The sequence below is a fragment of the Panthera leo genome, chromosome F2 (assembly GCF_018350215.1).
Source record: "Panthera leo isolate Ple1 chromosome F2, P.leo_Ple1_pat1.1, whole genome shotgun sequence".
NCBI lineage: Eukaryota > Metazoa > Chordata > Mammalia > Carnivora > Felidae > Panthera > Panthera leo.
In genome coordinates, this window is record NC_056695.1 from 14,058,690 (window position 1) to 14,077,312 (window position 18,623).

At 39.1% G+C, this 18,623-nt stretch overlaps 1 protein-coding gene and 1 long non-coding RNA gene across 2 annotated transcripts in view; one reads left to right on the forward strand and one right to left on the reverse strand.

Moving 5' to 3' along the window:
- The window catches only part of NKAIN3 (sodium/potassium transporting ATPase interacting 3), a 701,538-nt gene that overhangs the window by 663,131 nt on the left and 19,784 nt on the right, over positions 1-18,623 (forward strand). The window contains exon 5 of the mRNA XM_042923339.1: positions 3,308-3,368. Coding sequence (XP_042779273.1) covers positions 3,308-3,368 — 61 coding nt within the window. The remainder of the gene's footprint in view (positions 1-3,307; positions 3,369-18,623) is intronic.
- On the reverse strand, positions 668-9,645 carry LOC122210571. Its single transcript, XR_006198129.1, has 4 exons — positions 9,528-9,645; positions 4,518-4,686; positions 4,220-4,339; positions 668-2,087 (listed from the first exon to the last, which is right to left on the reverse strand). It is a non-coding gene; the product is annotated as an uncharacterized LOC122210571 (long non-coding RNA).

The window sequence follows — 18,623 nt, forward strand, 5'->3', positions numbered from 1 at the left end:
TAAGATTCACAACTAGCAGGACTCACAGCCAGTGGCTGTCATCCTAGTTTCTACATATGTGAAATCTAATCCTGCCAATCCTTATACAAGGCCTGCAGGGCAAAAGAAATCAATCGCATATACAAATCCTACTTGCAAAAACTAATCAATCCCTTATACAAGAAGTGGTGTCGGAATCTAGTCTTCCGCCATTTGCATTTATGCACTATACCAAAAAAATGGACTTTATGCAGTCAGAATTTACAATACATTGGAGAAAATCATTTAAATGTTATAACTTTGGAGATGGATAACTTAATGGAAAAGAAGAAAGTGTCTTTAAAATGACTGAGTCCTTCAAAACTTTATTAAAAGCAGACAATCGGGACAATCTTGGTGTTATTTACTTTGTGTATCTTTGCTGTTGGCAAGAATGCATGTTATTCTATTTCTTGGAGATAAGCAGAAAACCACAGGGACTATTTCAAATCATATTCTGGGAAACCAAGAACTACACAACACTCAGCCATCAACAAATTGGTGATTAACATGATGTCTAGACAGGTTCTCATGAGAATAATATTATTAATTAAGCAGCAGTTTGGTTAATCACGATAGCAAAAGTAATTTTTGGAATAAATATTTTATTAGTGTGCCCATCAATAAAGCAAAAGTAAAAGGATATATGCTAATTAATTCATCTGTTGTAATATTGAGATTAAGGCTGGCAATTTCTGCTTGAGGGCCTGGAGAATGAGCTAATATTCTAGTATGGCACGTCTTTATCTTACTGTTTCCAGCTAATGGTACTGTATATTTCAATTACCTAGCCCAAATTCCTTTCTTGTCATCTATCAAGATATTTTTAAGGCCCATTAGTGAAGAATTGAATTTGACAAATTTTCTGTTGCTATACATTTATCTTTTTTTTTTTAAACTGGGTGTTCTCCCATTTCATCAGTAACAAAAACTTCACTGAATGAGGAAAGATAGTGAGCTGTAACTAGAATTAAGACCCTGATCTTACTTTCCATCAGTCAAAAGACTCATTTGGAAAAGAAATAAACATACTGGCCAGTTTTCTTCAGTACACAGACAATGAATCTTTTCAGAAAACATAGCTAACCCAATATTTTTAGCATAATCCATAGCCCTAAAACTACAGGGAATAAATATAAGCTAATAAAACTTCTGTAAAAAAAGTATTTCTGGAAAAAAATTATTCAGATGAGCTTGCTGTCTTTTGTCTTAATAAAAGAACATCTATGGGACCTTCCAGGTTGGTGAACACTTGGGGATTTGGGGAGAGTGGTGCACTTGAGGAACAGGGAAGCTCTACACTTTACCCCCTACCTTGCCCCATGCATCTCTTCCATCTGGCTATCCCAGAGTTAAATCCTTTTATAATAAACTAGAAATCTAGCAGATGGCCTCAAGTTATAAAAGGACCTAAAGAATACCTTTAGTGCAGTCAAGGTGATGTGTGAAAACTCAAAGGGAGTGTCAGAAACCCTACAGGAGGTCTACAACAGTGACTGGGATAATCATGAGAAACCAATGACCACTGTAGGAAGTGGTGATCTCCTTCATAGGTAAGACTATGAAGAGAAAAGAGCTGAACAGACTTTGAGGACTATGGAATACTATGGAGCCCAGTTCAGTGAGATGAAGGAAAGAATCGCCAAGTGGGTTGGAAACTCATGGACTGTGACAGTGCCCAGCGCCACTTGGAGGCATGCAGAATACAGAAAAGACAGATGAGGTTAGTGTGGCCAAGGCTGAGGAAGAGTTCATCAAAGGCCAGATTGTGTCTAAAGATCTGAACCAAGAATTACTAAAGGAGTTGCCTATTCTCCACAATAGTCTTACTGGCTGTTAAATGACCATCTTCCAAAACATTTCCAAGTTGAGGCATGTCTTCCACAGGGAGATGAGCAAACTCAACCACAATTTCTATGAGGTGATGAGCAAACTGGAGAAGCAACTTTCCAATAGTCTTGTTGATGAAAGAACCATCAAGCGGCAACAGATGCTGTTTGGTCATCTCTCCCTTGGTTCGAACCTCTGTGTTTCGAGCCTTCTGACCTCACCGCTTCCTCTGCATTTTCCTGAAAGAGTGAGAGGAAATCCATCTCAGCAAGTGAGGAAAAGCTAAAACCTGATCCTGCCAAGTCTGAAGGTGAATTCCTAGTTCAGGTTCCTAATCTACAGGGTAGTCACAAACACCAGATGGATTGTTCTCTGCATTGGGAATTTCAGCCTTTGATACTGGGACTATCAGAGAAGTTTCCTTTCCAAATGTTATCTTATAAAGGGAGGAGAGGACAGACTTTAACAACAGAGAGAAAAGTAAGAAGGCAGACTATATAGCCACTATTGAGGTATCTATTTTTCAGCAAAGTACTTAGAGTAATTTTAGACTAGACTAGCTGCATTGACAATTTTGCCCTTCAGGAACTGCGGTGTCTCTGGCTCCATAAAATAAAAATTGCCTTCTCAGTATAGTAAGTACAGATAACAATATGAAAAACTAGAAAGCCTGTGCTCTAGCACCTGAATTTATTTAACCACTAGTATCCAAGTGTAAACTATCTCTTTGGTGTCATTATATGATTAATGAACTGAAATTTAATGCATTTTCTGATGATATAATTAACAAAACAATTTAGTATTTAAATAGAATTATATTCTCAGAGCATTTCAAACAACTAAGTAGATGATTGGTATTTAATTTACAATTAGCATATTTTGATTCCTTTTATGGCATTAAATATTAAAATAGTTGTAGTAATAATGAGTATTGCTACAAATTGCCCTTTAAGTAGTCAAATTTAAAACTATACGTTCTGAATAATCTGTGGTGATTTTAAAATATAAGGACTATAAATCCCAAATCAAAATCCAAGTGAAATGTCTAAAAACATTTTCCCATTTTTGTGTTCTGTTTTAAAAAGCCGTTGCAACTGAGTAGAAATGGCAAAACTCTTTAAAAATCACAGCTATTGGGGTGCCTGGGTGGCTCAGTCAGTTAAGCATCTGACTTCAGCTCAGGTCATGATCTCGCAGTTCATGGGTTCGAGCCCTGTGTCGGGCTCTGTGCTGACAGCTTGGAGCCTGGAGCCTGCTTCAGATTCTGTCTCTCCCTAGTTCAAAAATGAATAAACATTTAAAAAATTAAACCACAGCTATTATTTAAAATCAAGATTTCTTCCTATTACAGACTCATTGACATTCTTACTATGCATTCTTTATTGGATTATATAGGCTCTTCAATTCTGGACATTTAGCATAGATTCTTAAAGGTTTTTCTTTTTCTTCTCTTTTGCAGTTGGTTGGTTTTGTGTATGCCTGTTATGTGATCAGTATTTTCATGGAAGAAGAGGACACCTGTAAGTACTATGATAGCTACCTTTGGGTTTACTTTGGATGAGATATAGCTTCCCAAGCAAATCATTACAGGGCTATGAAAGCTTTTGTATTTGGAATTTAAAGTGACCGAATGCAGAATGGTAAAATTATAATCAAGTGTTTGCAAACTGAACTGCACGCAAATAAGGTGGCATAGGTATTGAAACCCTCAAATCAAGCTGTGTATGAGGATGCCCAGAGGCTGTAAGCCTACAGATGGCTGTCGGATCATGTCTTAGCAAGTTTTCTTCAGAGATTTAAAGATAATGTTGAATAGAAAACCAGGGATCGTTTTATCCATTGTCAATTGTAAGTATGCTAGCTGCAGAATTTTGAAATCTGACTAACACCAATAACATGAAAACAGTACATTCCAGCAAGAAGTATGTGAACACAAATTTTATAAAGTGCTCCACAGAAACTAAAAATGACAACCTTCAAGGTGAGATGTGAAAAAAACACCCCAAATTTAAAGAAGCGATGCTGAAAAATAACTAACGGGATGCTAAAATGCTAAGGAGTCGTGTTTCAGCAGAATACCACCAAAAAAGTAAAAGACGTATATGACCTGAAGTTATGTAGGCGAAGATTTAGCCACATATGCCAACACTGGCCTTTATCGAGTGCCTGCTAATGTAAGGCAATTCTTGGCAGAACGGTTATGATCTCATGCAACACTAAAGAAAATTTTAGTTCATTCTTTAAAATAAATCATTATTAGATAACCAAATCACACCCACCCATCTCAATGATTCAGTTATATCATCATAGTTAAACTCCCTGGGTTATAAACTTGACCCTTTAAAAAAATGAGGATAAGTGTCCAGCTCACCGTGATAACTTCTTTCTAGAACACAACTCCGAAGGGGTCTGATGAATGCTTCCCACCAAATAGATGCGGTCGCAGTATACGAACTGGAATCCAGTTGACAATGAGGATTTATTTACCCAACTGGAAAAAAATATTAGACCCTGAGATTAAACTCTCAGGTAGTGAAAATGTGTGAACATGCTGCATCGTATCTTTTATGCTGGCTTAGAGATTTTTTTCTAAACAAGAGATAAACCAGAAAGTTTCTGACATTTCAAAAGTGCCGTTGTAATGACAACACTTCCCACGATGAGGTTACCTTCGGAAAGTGTATTTTCAGGAGTCCCATTGGTAGCTCCACAGTCTGACAAAGTTAATGCACAGAAAATCGGCAGCATGCCTCCAACTCACAGCTTCACCTCCAAGAGACAGGCTTCACCTCCAAAAACAACTGGCCCGGCATGAACAGTTTTAACGGCAGTTGAGACCTCAAGGAAATTATTAGAATAAATACTTCAAAAAAAAAACTTCAAAACATGATACACTGACCGATAAATCGCAGCTGAATCCTTTATAAAGTATGTTCAAGTAGATATCAAAGCCCCTGTTTCTTGTCCTCCTTGCTGAGCTGTTTGGAGGCCCTCGAATGATGCTAATGTTCCAGTCTACCTTATTGTGTGAGAAAAGGTGGATTAATCAATAGTCTTTTATCTATTAGAATAAGTACATAAAGGACTTTTCCTTGAGGCGTGTGATTTTAAGCAAAACTTGGAAATACAAAATGACATGCAAAAGAAAAGGCTCATCTAAATTGGGTAAACGATTTTGACCTTCTATCAGCCTCTTTTAGAGTAATAATGGACTGTATTGCTACTGGCAGATATTGTAGTTCCATTGACTTTGGTGTCTTTCATTAGCGTAAGTTTCTCTATAGAAATCTCTGATTCAGCTATTTTAATGCCCATCAAACTGGCATTCGAGCAGCTGCTACAAGCCTATTCTATTAATGGTTTAATTCTAGTGTTTATTAGGAGGGCCATACATTAAGTTATCGAGAGACATCTGGATATAGTAGTTGTATCTAGTATATAGTGTTACCATCAATTCAAACAAAATTTAGAGCCAGAAAAAGTCTTGGGTGCTCAACACAAAATAAATATGCCCTAAACTGACTTGACGTGATGATCTGCTGGAAGAAAGATGACAGGGAAAAGCAATCACAAACCTTTTAGGCTGATAGTTCTCAAGTGAGTGTAATTTTGCATTTTTTATTGAAAGAAGTAGAAATCAAAAGTGCAGTTGTAATTAAATTGTCCCGGAGTCTTCAAGGCAGATGTGAACAAAAAGAAATGTCTGGAAACCAATCGCAATGATCTCATAGACTAGCACAATTTGTGCCAACACTTAGCTTTTAGGTGCAGTAATGAACTGCCCTTTGGATATGACATTACCAACCCACAGTCAAAAAGATGTGTCTTTTGATTTGTTTTTCCAAAATCTAAACATACAGTGAAAAAAAACCAATATTGGTAGCTTTCCAATCTGTCTAAGTATACTTCTGGAAAGCTTATTCTGAAAGGTGACTGCAAATATATAATGTAATGTCACAGTATTTTGGCAGACAATGTATCATTTATCATTTCAATTCCTATTCTAACTAATGAAAATTTCTGCATTATTCAGAATGCAAAGTTAATCTTTGTTCTTGGACTGAAAGCTGTCAGCCAGCCTTAAAAATTAATAACAGCTACCCACTTCTCTCCCCTGCACTGCCTAAGTGTTTCTATGGGACTAACATTTCAGCTGATGGACATTTCTGAAGGGTAATAAATGCTTGCGGAAACATTTATTTCCAGCCACCCATCTTCTTAGTTACCTCTCGGCCTCTTCTGCTAACTATATCTCCTATAAGGACTCTGATTGCAGGTCAAAGACAATGAAATAAAAAGCTTGAAAAAGGAAGAATGTTGCTTGATGGGGTCAGAACTTCCCATCATTCATTCCAATGAAAAAGCCCATTTATATCTCTCGTCTCATTTTTATTTCTTTTTTGTAATATCTATCAATCTCCATGAACACTTTTGTGAGACCAGGATATTTGGAATCTGTAATCATAAAAACCTGTCGACATCTTGTTTGTGAATCATCTACTGCTGAAAATGAACTTGTAGGCTTGTTACTATCTTGTCACACTTGTGAAAAAAGAATGTTTCTAATTTGGGAAAGTGTGGAGGCGAGGCAAAAGATGCTGAAAAATAGTATTAACTTGTATAAATATTACTAGACTTCTTCAGAGGATCTGTTGCTAGCATGACTGCTTCTGATATTAGGTTTCAAATTGCGACTAGGACATCTGTTTGGTCTCACAAAGGCCAGTCTGGGTTGTATAGTTGAATAGTGGGAGAAAAGTATATCGAAAACCCTAAGAGTTAGTTTTTGAAAAGGAAATGAATCCCCCCAGATGCAGGTTCAATAATTTACACTGAAAAGCTCAAAATAACTCTTTATACTACCATTTGACCCTTCATAGTATACTTTTGGGGAACTGTTCATTGGAAGGAAACATGACTCTTGGAACACATTCTATATCTCTACTGTCCTTGAGGCTTCCTACAGGCTAGTGTTCATATATTTGCCTGTCTGCCCATAAATTCCTTTTCAGAGGATGGTGATATTAGCATAGCAATGATGTGAATTGGAAATAAATAACCCTGTCTACCTTCAAAATAGTCAATTATCAGCAAAATTAGTTTCTTTGGTAATAGCAGAAGAATTGCAATTTGGGACAAGCAAACTATAGGGAACCGCAGACAAGTCCAAAGAGACAAAGGGAAAGCCGGCCGTTATTAGGTTATAGGAGGAAATTAGGGAGGATTGTTTTAAACAAGCGTTCATCAGAAAAGAACAAAGAAAGAGCATTTCTCATTGGCTATGAGTGGTGGTTAGTGAGTTGTTTCTGGGGCAGGGAGGATTTTCCTTCTTTTTCTTAAAAGTGGAAGATGAAATTCCTATGTGAAAATGTCCTCCCTATCAAGATAATTCTTATCTTCCTTCTTCCTGCTGGTTAGAAGCCTGGTATGTGCATGAGAGCTCCCCCTTCAGGGCTTCCCAGCTCCATTTTAAATGAGGTTTCCTTTATTTTCACAACCCCTTTCTTCCCCTAAGAATTTACTGAAGAAGCTAATGGGAGGGCAGTTGAATAGTTTGAATGTTAATCTCTCAGTGTCCCTTCATGGCTTTGTAATGTTTGCAGAAGCCTTAGAGAAGGAGAGTGACCCAAAGTTCAGGCACCCACCGGGAAGAAGAGAAAGCAGCAGAGGCCGGGAGGATCCTCAGAATAGAAAACTGACCATTGTCTTGTGAGCCTTGCAATATATATACATTTGAGGTGGAGGGGCAGGAGAATTTGGTGAGTCCAAGAGAGAGACTCAGGAATGATCCTGTAGTCATGACCAGCATTTCAAAGGAGTCAGAGCATTTGTCCAATAAGCCATCAAGAATCTAGTGGTGCTCAGAGAGGATAAATTTCTTTTGGTAACTATCAGGTGAGTTGTATCTAACTAACCTCACCACAAGTTTAGATTTTGAGTCTGAAGTAATTCCCCTAATTTGATGAGAAGACTTTGTTAAATAGCTACAAAATAACTGGCTAATCTTTGTACTAGAATAGACGATCTATGAGGTCAGGATTTTTATTTTATTCTTTGATTTAATCCTAGAGCCTAGAAAATGCTTTGCACATAGCATCCGATAATGAAAAAATAGCCGAATTTATATTGGTAAATTCTCTTGGCCAAGCAACTCATTTTTTAAGATGGATTTCAAAACCCAAGATTCTCAAATTTGATAAAATGATACTGCCTTACATTTAGAATGCCTGATGCCTTTACAAATATTTATGTTTGGCAAATGATGGTCCTGCATCTCTTTAACAAAATTGGATGGATTTTTAGTACTTTTGAAGGTCAAGATCCAAGGAGGTGGATTAAACCTCCATTATACCACATCAGTGTAAGAGCTTGGGTTCGTCAGTTCCTGGACAAGATATCACGGGGGGGAACAGGGGCTTGGAAGGTAGAGATGGACCCACAGAGTGAATTCAACTACAAAGTCTGGCCCAGGGAACAGACTCACTATCAAAAAGTTGGGCCCAGCAGGGTGGTGACCTCAGCCAGCACTACACGTGGGAAGGGCAAGTGGCATGGAATGAGATCCTAGCTACAATGCTGTGGTTCAGAGACAGAATTCCAGTCCTTGGGTAGGTTATGAAGACTGTCTCTCTCTGTAATGACTCAGTGGTGAGAATCCTTTCACAATGTATACATGTATCAAGTCACCATGTTGAAGATTTAAATATATCACAATTTTATTAGTCAACTATACCTCAATAAAGTCAGAAAAAAACACAGTATCTCTCAAGAAGAATATCATAAACACCCAAATACCCAAACCAGTGAATCAAGTAGAGACTCTGCACAGGGGCAAGATAAAGAAACCTTTTTACTAGAACCAGCTCCCAAGTCAGTACTAAACTCATCATGAAGTAGAACCTAGACTGTTGCCTATTTCACTCGACCAGGACTTTTGTAATTCAGCCTAACTGGGACTAGCCACAGCCATTATTTTCTAGTCTCCTCATCTCTAGCCACATCTATTTTCCTAAATCCACCAGATTCTTTCAGGGAGGCCTCTTCCCTTTGCTGACATACTAACCTACACAAATCCTGCAAATCTCAGCTTAACTATTCTTCCCAAATTTGCCCATTTCCTTCTCACTCTCTCCAGGCTAGATGAGGGCACCTGTGGTACACTGTTAGGTGCTTGCATTGGACAGCATAATTCTCCTGTGGAGACATTTAACATAACTGGAATTTTTCAGTCATGATATCCCCAAGAGGCAGCCCATTTCCTGGCATAAAGGACGCTCTAAAACAACAGATAATAAGGGAGTGTTGAATGAATAACTGTATGAACAAGTGGACTCAGAGGATGGTTGGGATTTCCATTGGCAGAGATGGGGGAGAAAGGGTTTCCTTCTCTATTCTCTAACTCCAGAGTGGTATGAATGACCACTCTTCACACAAGCTAGAAATTTGGGCATACTCCTTCACTCTTTCCTCACCTCCCACATGCAGTCAGTCATCAAATGAGACATTGTCACCTCCCTTCAAGTAACTAACAGCCCTCACATGCTTTTTGAACATTCTTCCCAAGGACACCTTCTTTCCCATGCCTCAGCGGACCCTAAGCACATCTCTGAATCTGCGTTCAACTTATTTTTTACTTAGCTGCATTCCCCACTTGTAGATGGGGATCATGGCTTACTTACCCTAGGATCCCAACACCTGGTTCGGTATCTGGAACACCACAGGAGACCGGCGTATGTTTGTCAAACGTATATTTGTTGTACACACCCCCATGTCTTTACATTATCTTTCATATGTCTTTCCTCACACCTTATGAGAATTTAAATATCTCATTCCCTGCACAATAAATAAAATTTGATTAATTCACAATGAGGTATAAATGGCTCACGCACTTATATTCCCTGAAAATTTTCATTGGCTACTTGTCAGAAAGTTGACAGCAGCAAGCAAAGAACACCTACTGCCCCAGAGGGGGTTTTAATGTCCCATGTTTCCACTTGAAACTGGATGTTAGAAATTAAATGAAGGCAGTCCTAACCCTGCCAACATCTAGCTCTGTTCACATCAACAACTCAAATCATCTCTTAGGGGATCCCAAAGGCACTCTGAGCTCTGACACGACAGCTCTATGGAAGATGTCCCTGGCTCTGGGGTTGTCTCAAGGTGCAATCAGGTGCATCCCATTTTTTACATTCATTTACAAATGGAAAGTTTCGGCAGCTGTTCAAAACATCCTGATCTCTCTGCCTCAGATTAATAGTCGATGGAGTGTGAAGCATCAGCCTCACCCCTGAAAGCAAGCCTGCTGCACAAATGCCTGTCTCGCTCGGGAAGGCACAATCACATCTCCCTACATGCCTGTTTCAGACAGGTCAGAGCCTTCAGGTTCTCGCTGTTGCCCAGCAGCCTCCTGTGCGTGGCATGCCCTTAAGTTGAGAAGGAAGAATGCAGGATCTGCCATCCAGATGGTACAGAATGGAAGATTAGGGATTTGGGAACCAGATGTGATTATGAGGGAGCAGAGTAAGAAATTAAAAAAAAAAAAATCCACACCCTCATGGAACCCTGAAGTCCCAGTGAGAAAAAAATGGGCCGTAAGGATTCTACGTGGATCCTGTGCGATGGTTTTATTCTGGATTATTAGTGGGAAAGATTAGGGGCCCAGGGGGAAGAACAACTGACAGCGTTCTGACAGGGCTTCCGGTGTCTCCATTTTATTTTATTTTTAAATTCTTATTTATTTTGAGAGAGGGAGAGAGAGAGAGCACGTGCTGGTGGGACAGGGACAGAGGGAGAGAGAAAAGAATTCCAAGCAAGCTCCATGCTCAGCACAGGGCCAGACGCAGGGCTCAATCTCTGACCGAGAGATCATGACCTGAGCCCAAGTCGGATGCTTAACGGACTGAGCCACCCAGAGGGCCCCCTGTGTCTCCATTCTAATTCTAAATTCAGTATCCATGCCCCAATGCCTTTCAGTGAGAGTACATTGATCCCTCCTCTCTCTACACCTGTTCCTAAACTGCCGTGACGTTACAGAGAAGAACGTGCCCCCATCCACTGGCCCTCGTGCGACTTCACAATGTCGACGCCTGTGAGCAGGCCTGTCACTCGTTCCGAGTCAGCACCTTCTCCAGTTCCCTTAAAACTGCAGTCTTAGAGCTCCCTACCATTATTCTAGGGATGAGGAAATGAAGCCCAGAGAGATGTAATTCCCAGCACCTTGCACTCCTCTGCCCTACACCCTTGGCACTAAGACTCTGTTACAAAGAAAATGAAAGCCAGTAGGCAGGGGTCCCTACAAGTTCCTGGAGTCTCTCTCCCATCCGGACTGTCTACATTCCCCCAGGATTATCTTCTTCCCAACAGAAAAAGAGAGCTTCGTTCCCTCCCACGTATTCAGGCACCTTGCCTCACTAATTATTTTTTCTCTCTCTCTTTCTCACCCTCCCTTCCCACCCCCATCTAACTCTTTTCTTCCCTTCTCTCTGTCCAGTTTCTTCCTCCCACTGGACCTTGTTCCTCAGTTTATGAATAAAGTCACATAATTAAAATAAAAAACAAAACAGAAATTACCCTGACCCCCCACCCGGTATATACAGCTAGCTTTCCCATCTCTCATGCTTCTTCCCTCCATGTTCAGACTTTTCTACAAAGTAGTCCCGACTTATAGTGTTCACTCTCTCACCTGCTATTCACCGTCAGACTGCTGCTGTCAGGCCTTCTGTCCTCCATTATTACTGAAAACGCTCACTCAGAGGCCAGCAATGACCTCTTAATTGTCAAATTCACTTAGATCTCATCACGCTTCATTATAATTAATGGCTTTGGTCACTGTTGACTGCTCCCTCCGTGAAAATTTTCTCTTCTAGCTTTCCTGTCTCTTGAGTTTTGCCAGGCAATCCCATCCTTTGAACAGCACTTACTTTACCAATTAAAAATTATTTTGAATATCGTTACGCAAATTAAGCACACTGCCAACACAGATACAGGTAACAAATTTTGAGTTAGTACTTACCCTGGCTAGTTTTGGAGTAATGACTTCTCATTAAATCCTTAAAATGTTAACTTGCCATCCCTAGTAAATAGCCCACTGTTAACACTGAAGCATTTTAAGTAAGATCGGACAATAAAACAGAAGCATTTTAAAGTAAGACCAAACAATAAAACAGATGTTTATCCCTTTTAGATAACAAAAGGGCACGTGATATTCTCAAGAGCTATATTCATGGACCAAATATTCAATGGAAATCTGATTTTATAATTCCTTTAAAGAAGTGTCATACAAGTAACCAACAGTAAAAGGTATATAAGGAACACTCATCTTCATGTGCTTTTACTACGTACTTTATTGACTAAGGAAAAAGTAATTTACTGTTCCTTCTGGGAGCAACATTTGGAACTGGAATCTAAGTGAGGTATTTGGGAATATTCATATAACTTGGATGCCAGCATGAAAATAAAGTAGGGGAGAAGTTAAAAGAATTTGTTTCTCCTCCTGAGTTGTATGAGGTGCAAAGGAAATTAATTCTAAATTATACCTAACCAGCCTTTTAACTTTTTCCACACTTGTTCTCATAGAAGGAAACAGGATCTCTCTCTCTCTCTCTCTCTCTCTCTCTCTCTCTCTCTCTCTTTCTCTCTGTCTCATCTGCTCTTGTGTTTGCTCTCTCTCTTTGATTGCAAGAACACAAAGTCTAGATTAGAGTTAATGGTGTATCCAGAGAACAGCTTTCTTGGCCACATATATAGTTCCATCAACTGCAAAGCTTGTAACATTTCCCAACCCTTACTCATTGAATAGCACCTTCACAAGTTTTGTCATAGCTAGATACAAGCTTGTGTGAGAAACTGGCCAGCTGCTCACTAAACCCATTTGTTGGTTTTTCTCCTGAAACAGAGCTGGACTGCATTTCCCAGCCTTCCTGCAGTTAGATGTCCCATGAAATTGAATTCTAGATCATGGAAGGTGAACAGAAGAGGTATGCCCACTTCTAGGCCTGGCCCCTAAACACCTTCTACATGTGGTTCTCCATGCTCTTTCCCTTTCTACCTATTAGCTACAGAGAAGCACAGAAGCTTTGGAAGCCACATGTTTAAAATGGTGCCGTTACAGTGTTGAAGGCACCTGGGTCACCAAGTCATTGCTTGGAGGAGAGTTGACCAAGCAGGTTGAGGACAGGGTGATAAGTGCCTTTGAGGCATGAGGCACTGAGAAGCACCCAAGAGGGTATGATCAGGAAAGGGTTCCCAGAGGTGGAGACCCTGAAGTAGAAACAGGCAGGAATTCTGCCACCAAACGGGGTGTAGAACAATTTGTGTATTCTACAAAGTGCCGGTGGCTCCTATGTGCCTGGGAAGGTCTCCTGGAGGAGATAGCACTGAAGGAGAAGGAGAAGATAAAGGATATGGATAAGAAGGAACCTGTGAGGTGAGTGGCCAGGAGAAGAACATTCCTGGCAGGTGGAGTAACAAATGCATAGGGAGTCACTTCCTAGAAGAGGCCTCTGACCAAAACAAAGGCCTTGACTTCAGGCCTAGCTTCATATTGGATGTTCTGGAAGGTCAAAAGGCAATCAGGACTTCCCTGGCCTGCTGACTGTCAAAAGACTAGTGAATTAAAAGGCAGATCGTATCAGGGACTTAGTTTTAAACCCTGCATCGAGAGGGAAGGCTATGTGGAAATGATGAAAACCATACCATTTTTTTTTTTTTTTTTACATGTTGGGAGCAAAAATAACACACAGCTTGGACTTAAGTTTTGTTTTCTTTTCTTTTATTCTATATTTGCCTCATTTTCTGTTTATTCACCTACATGTTTATTTGGAAAAGTAAATTAAATCTGGGTGGGGTTTTTTTTGTTATTTAAGGAAAACAAAGGTGTCATACTGACTGTTTTCTTTTTTTGACACAACAAAGATGCAAGAAAACAGGTGAAAGCCAAAGTTTCCTTAGTATTTTGTCACTGTACGTTTCCTGATGTCCATGAGGGAAGATTTTCAGCAAATTCTATTTATATTGATTCAGGGTTTAAAATCACTGTGCTATTTATTAGAGTGGCAACGTTTTTAAAACCTGGGTTTTCTTAAGTTCTAAAGGCTACATAGAACTTTCACTATTTATAAACCTACTGAATTTTGATAATGCCTTTTGGGGAAATTATTTTTATTTTTATAGTGGTAAAATACATAATATAAAATGAACCATTTGAACATCTTTAAGTGTACAATTAAGAGGCATCAAATACATTCACAATGTTATATAACCATCACCAATATCGATTTCCAGAACTTTTTCATTGTATCAAGAGGAGCTGTGTCCCCATAAATAATAACTCTTCATCTCCCTTTCCCCCCAGCCTCTGATAACCTCTCTTCTGGCTCTATGTATTTACCTATTTACTTTCTGTCTCTTTGTATTTACCTAGTCTAGGTACCTCATATACATAGAATCTTACGGTATTTGTTCTTTTGTGTCTGACTTATTTCATTTACCACGTTTTCAAGGTCTATCCTTATCGTAACATGTATCAGAATTTCATTTTTGTGTAAGGCTAAATAATATTCCATTGGACTTCAATTACTACTTGATCTACTTATATTTAGTAGTCTAAATTCCTTTAAATGATTTGTTCCATATACAATTTGAACTAAAGCCCTTTACATATTAAACCTGCATTCATGAATCCATTGTAATTATCATTCTTTTTTGTAATTATCATTCTTTGGAAGTCCTTCAGATATTCATCCTGATAAACAAAACACTCACTAGTTTTTAAAATATTCCAGCAAATCTATAAATCTAATAAAATAAGCTTATGCATATATTGAATCTCAAATTTTCTTCATTATTACACAAATTTTTGTAGCAAAGTGGATGGAACTGGAGAGTGTTATGCTAAGTGAAATAAGTCAGGCAGAGAAAGACAGATACCATATGTTTTCAGTCATATGTGGATCCTGAGAAACTCAACAGAAAACCAGGGGGGGAGTTACAGAGAGGGAAGGAGGCAAACCATAAGAGACTCTTAAATACTGAGAATAAACTGAGGGTTGGTGGGAGACGGCGAGGAGGGGAAAGTGGGTGATGGGCTTTGAGGAGAGCACCTGTTGAGATGAGCACTGGGTTTTGTATGGAAACCAATTTGACAATAAATTTCATATTAAAAAACATATATTACACAAATTTAATAAAGTTTTCCCATGTCTTTCAACCTAAAATCACAAGTGTAAAATTAATTAGCCAATTCAAAACTTGAATTTGTTTTACAGGGGGAATCTGCCAGACCTAACATGATCTGTCTGATTATGTTAAGAACCAAAGATTTTACATACCAAATAAACACCGACTATCCCAATGATTACAATATCCTAATCTATACTTCATAAAAGGGTTTTAAAACCTTGAAGTTGGCTTCTTTTCCTCTCTCTGTAGTCAGTTCCTAGTATTGGAAATGCATTTCTCCAATGAATGAGTATCTCAAACAATTTGAATTTGCTACATGCTGAGAGACTGTCAGCTGCCAAGCAGGACCGAAATTCCACTAATGGATATATTGGGCTTTTTTTTAATGTTGGTAGAACAAGAGGAGGTCTCATCCCATACCCTTTAAATGTGATTAGCTTAGCAGCCCACAACACTAGGACTCATGACATTAGATTTCAGTAGACAGAAGACTTTACTCCTATTAAGAGTCTCTTTCTGATTGGTTTTATACTCACAAATTCTTTAAACATTTTAATGTCTTTCCATATGACTCAAGAGACACTCCATGTACTTCTCCATGTACTGACATCCCATATACTTCTTCCAACCATATAACATGATAGAATTCCGTGTTCATTTTATATTCTCGGTAGGTTGCCAATCCTTGTAGACATTTAAATATTTTTTATTGGATTCTGCAATTCTCTCATATCTCTTCTTGTTCCAAGGTCACTGACCTGTCAAGATCCAAAAGTATTTATAGTACAGACTCAGCATATTATCGTTTAATTTTAAAGCTTAAATAAAGTTAAATAGCTAATTCTTTATTGATTGATTCATTCAAGAAACAGTTATTGAAAGACTTCTGTGTTAGGCCACAAGGATACATAGATAAATAAGACTTGGTTTCTTTCCTGAGAGGTTTTATATTCCAATAAGTGAGCCAGACATGTAAATAATTACAGAAGAGTCAAGTGCAGATAACGATCTGTATAAAGTGAATCACATGCACAGAAAAAAACAAGCAGAGGCTAATTGTGTCTCAGGGTACCAAACATGGCTCAGAGCATGGGAACATGGTCTTATGTGAAGAGTATTACATCACCAGGAAGGGCACAAAGAAAATGCATTTTAAATACTGGGAAATATATGTCAAAAAAGCTTGGGACAACCATGGAATATTCAAGAAGGCCTGGGAAAAGACTGAATTACCCCAGAAGTGATAAGTGATTGGGTGTGTTCAGTTCACCAAGTGAATGGTGGGGTCGGCTTTGAGGGACCCTGGATTCTGTCTTATTTTGTATTTTGTATTTTGTGTTATGTATTTTGGCACTCATAAGGAAAACTAACATTTATAAGGCACTCTGTGGCAAATAAATTACTTTTCTCCCAGCAAGAAATGACTGGCCCAGAAGGCTACCTACTCCAAGCTGTGCGTGTGCAAACACACACACACACACACACACACCAGGAAATGAAGGAATTGATATCCTGTCACATCTGTACCTACTCAGGTCACACCAGTTGGGATTTTCTGCTGGATGATGCGGGTCAATAAATGGATTTAATCTTGGGAAGAATATGATCAGATTCAATTTTCTTTGAACAGTAATTCAAAGAAATAGAAAAGGATTTATACAAGAGATCTCAGAAGAAATGGCATTTTTTTGGATAGAGACTCCTAGGACAAGGAGAACCAGAAGTAATAATAGAAGCCATTAAAAAAAATAATACTATTCAAGGAGAAATGCCCAAAATTGTAGACACAGACAATAAAAAAGAATTCTAGACAGACATTAAAGTGAACAGGTATTTGTGACTTGATTGGCTACGTTCGTTTTTTTTTTTTTTTTTTGACGTTTATTTATTTTTGAGAGACAGGGCATGAGTGGGGGAGGGGCAGAGAGAGAGGGAGACACAGAATCTGAAGCAGGCTCCAGGCTCTGAGCTGTCAGCACAGAGCCCAATGCGGGGCTTGAACCCATGAACCCTGAGATCACGGCCTGGGCCAAAGTCGGATGCTTAACCAACTGAGCCACCCAGGCACCCCTTGATTAGCTAGATTTAGATGAGAATGACAAATACAGACTGGGGGAAAAACTGGACAACTAAGGAAAAGATTAATTACCTGGGAAAAAGTTATAACTGTTTAGACAAATTCTTAGAACTGTTTTTAGTCCTTACATTTTTGAGCATTAGTTTTCCTCTCGGCCATTCCATTCTGCTTTATTGGCAGAGATTTTAGAAATTCATTATTCCATAAATATTACCTACTCCTAGAAAATTTTCAAGTGGGAAGCAACTGTCAGCACTGATTATGGGAACATCTGATTCTAGAGATCTGGACCCAGGAAAACAGCAGAAGCTGGAAAGGTAGCCAAAGAAAAATAAAAAGGATGGTGTTTTCAGGATTCTGTTTTATCTTGTTTTCCCTAGAGTAAAAGGTTCCTCTGAACGAGCCCAGCAGTATAGTGACATAGAGGCCATCAGCCACCAGTGATTCTGAACAGACAGTATTTGAAAAACCACAAAAATTGAAAGGGCCTTCAGTAGAGCCAGACTGTGGTTGAAAACAGTGAGCAGCCGTTCCGTCCAATTACTGAGCTACTGATGAAGATTAACCGAAGGGGTAACAGTAACCTGTGATGGCAAAACAGAGCGCAACCTGTGTGGCTTTGAAAGAGTTCAGTAACTTTAAAAAGAATAGAAAATGTGCTATTAAACATGAAGCCTAAAGTAAGAAAGGGGGAAAAAATTATGTACTTTCTTTCAAAATATGAGAAAAACAAACTATAAAAAGTGTGTGTGTGTGTGTGTGTGTGTGTGTGTGTGTGTGTGTTGAGGGGGTAGGATAGTGGAAGCAGGTACGTTACGGGCATCTTTACAAAGGTGATACAACTCTTGCAACTCAGAGCGAGGAGAGAAGCTGCAGTCGTAGATGATTACTATCAAAACACCCTGTAGGGACACTGCAACCAAGTTCCCCCGTGGAAGATTCAAAGACAAAATGCTAAAGACGGTCCTTGGGATCCTTGCAGAACGACTAGAATAAGCATCTAAAGGAATAATGCTGAAAACATTAGGAACAAGTCACTTTGTGCGTTTTGCATTTTGTAGATATATTGACAAAGAATCCTATGGAGTGATTTGAAATGCCAAGAAAAAAAGAGAGCTCTCCCCCCAAGGTTTGGGCTACTGTGGGGGAAAAAGGAGCAGAGAATAAAAGCAATGCCAGTCAAAAGCCAAACAAATGGTGATGGAGGTTGTCACGTGTGTACTGGGTGGGTCCTGTGCACTGGATCTACACTCCTGGACGACTTATCACCAGCGCTGCAGAGAGGGAGAGCTACTCTCCCATGGCAGTTAACTCCACAAATTCTACTTCCGCTGAGCGTTATTTTCTTTCTTACGCCACGTCTTTATGTGAGGAAGCTTAACTTTTCCAGAATAATTTAAAAAATGCTCATAAAAGGTGGAATCTCAGGCTTCAAAGTGTGGCAGACCAACCAATTTTCCCTCCTCCAAAGTAGCTACTCTTTCTAAATATGAGAAAATCAAACTAAACTCAAAATCCA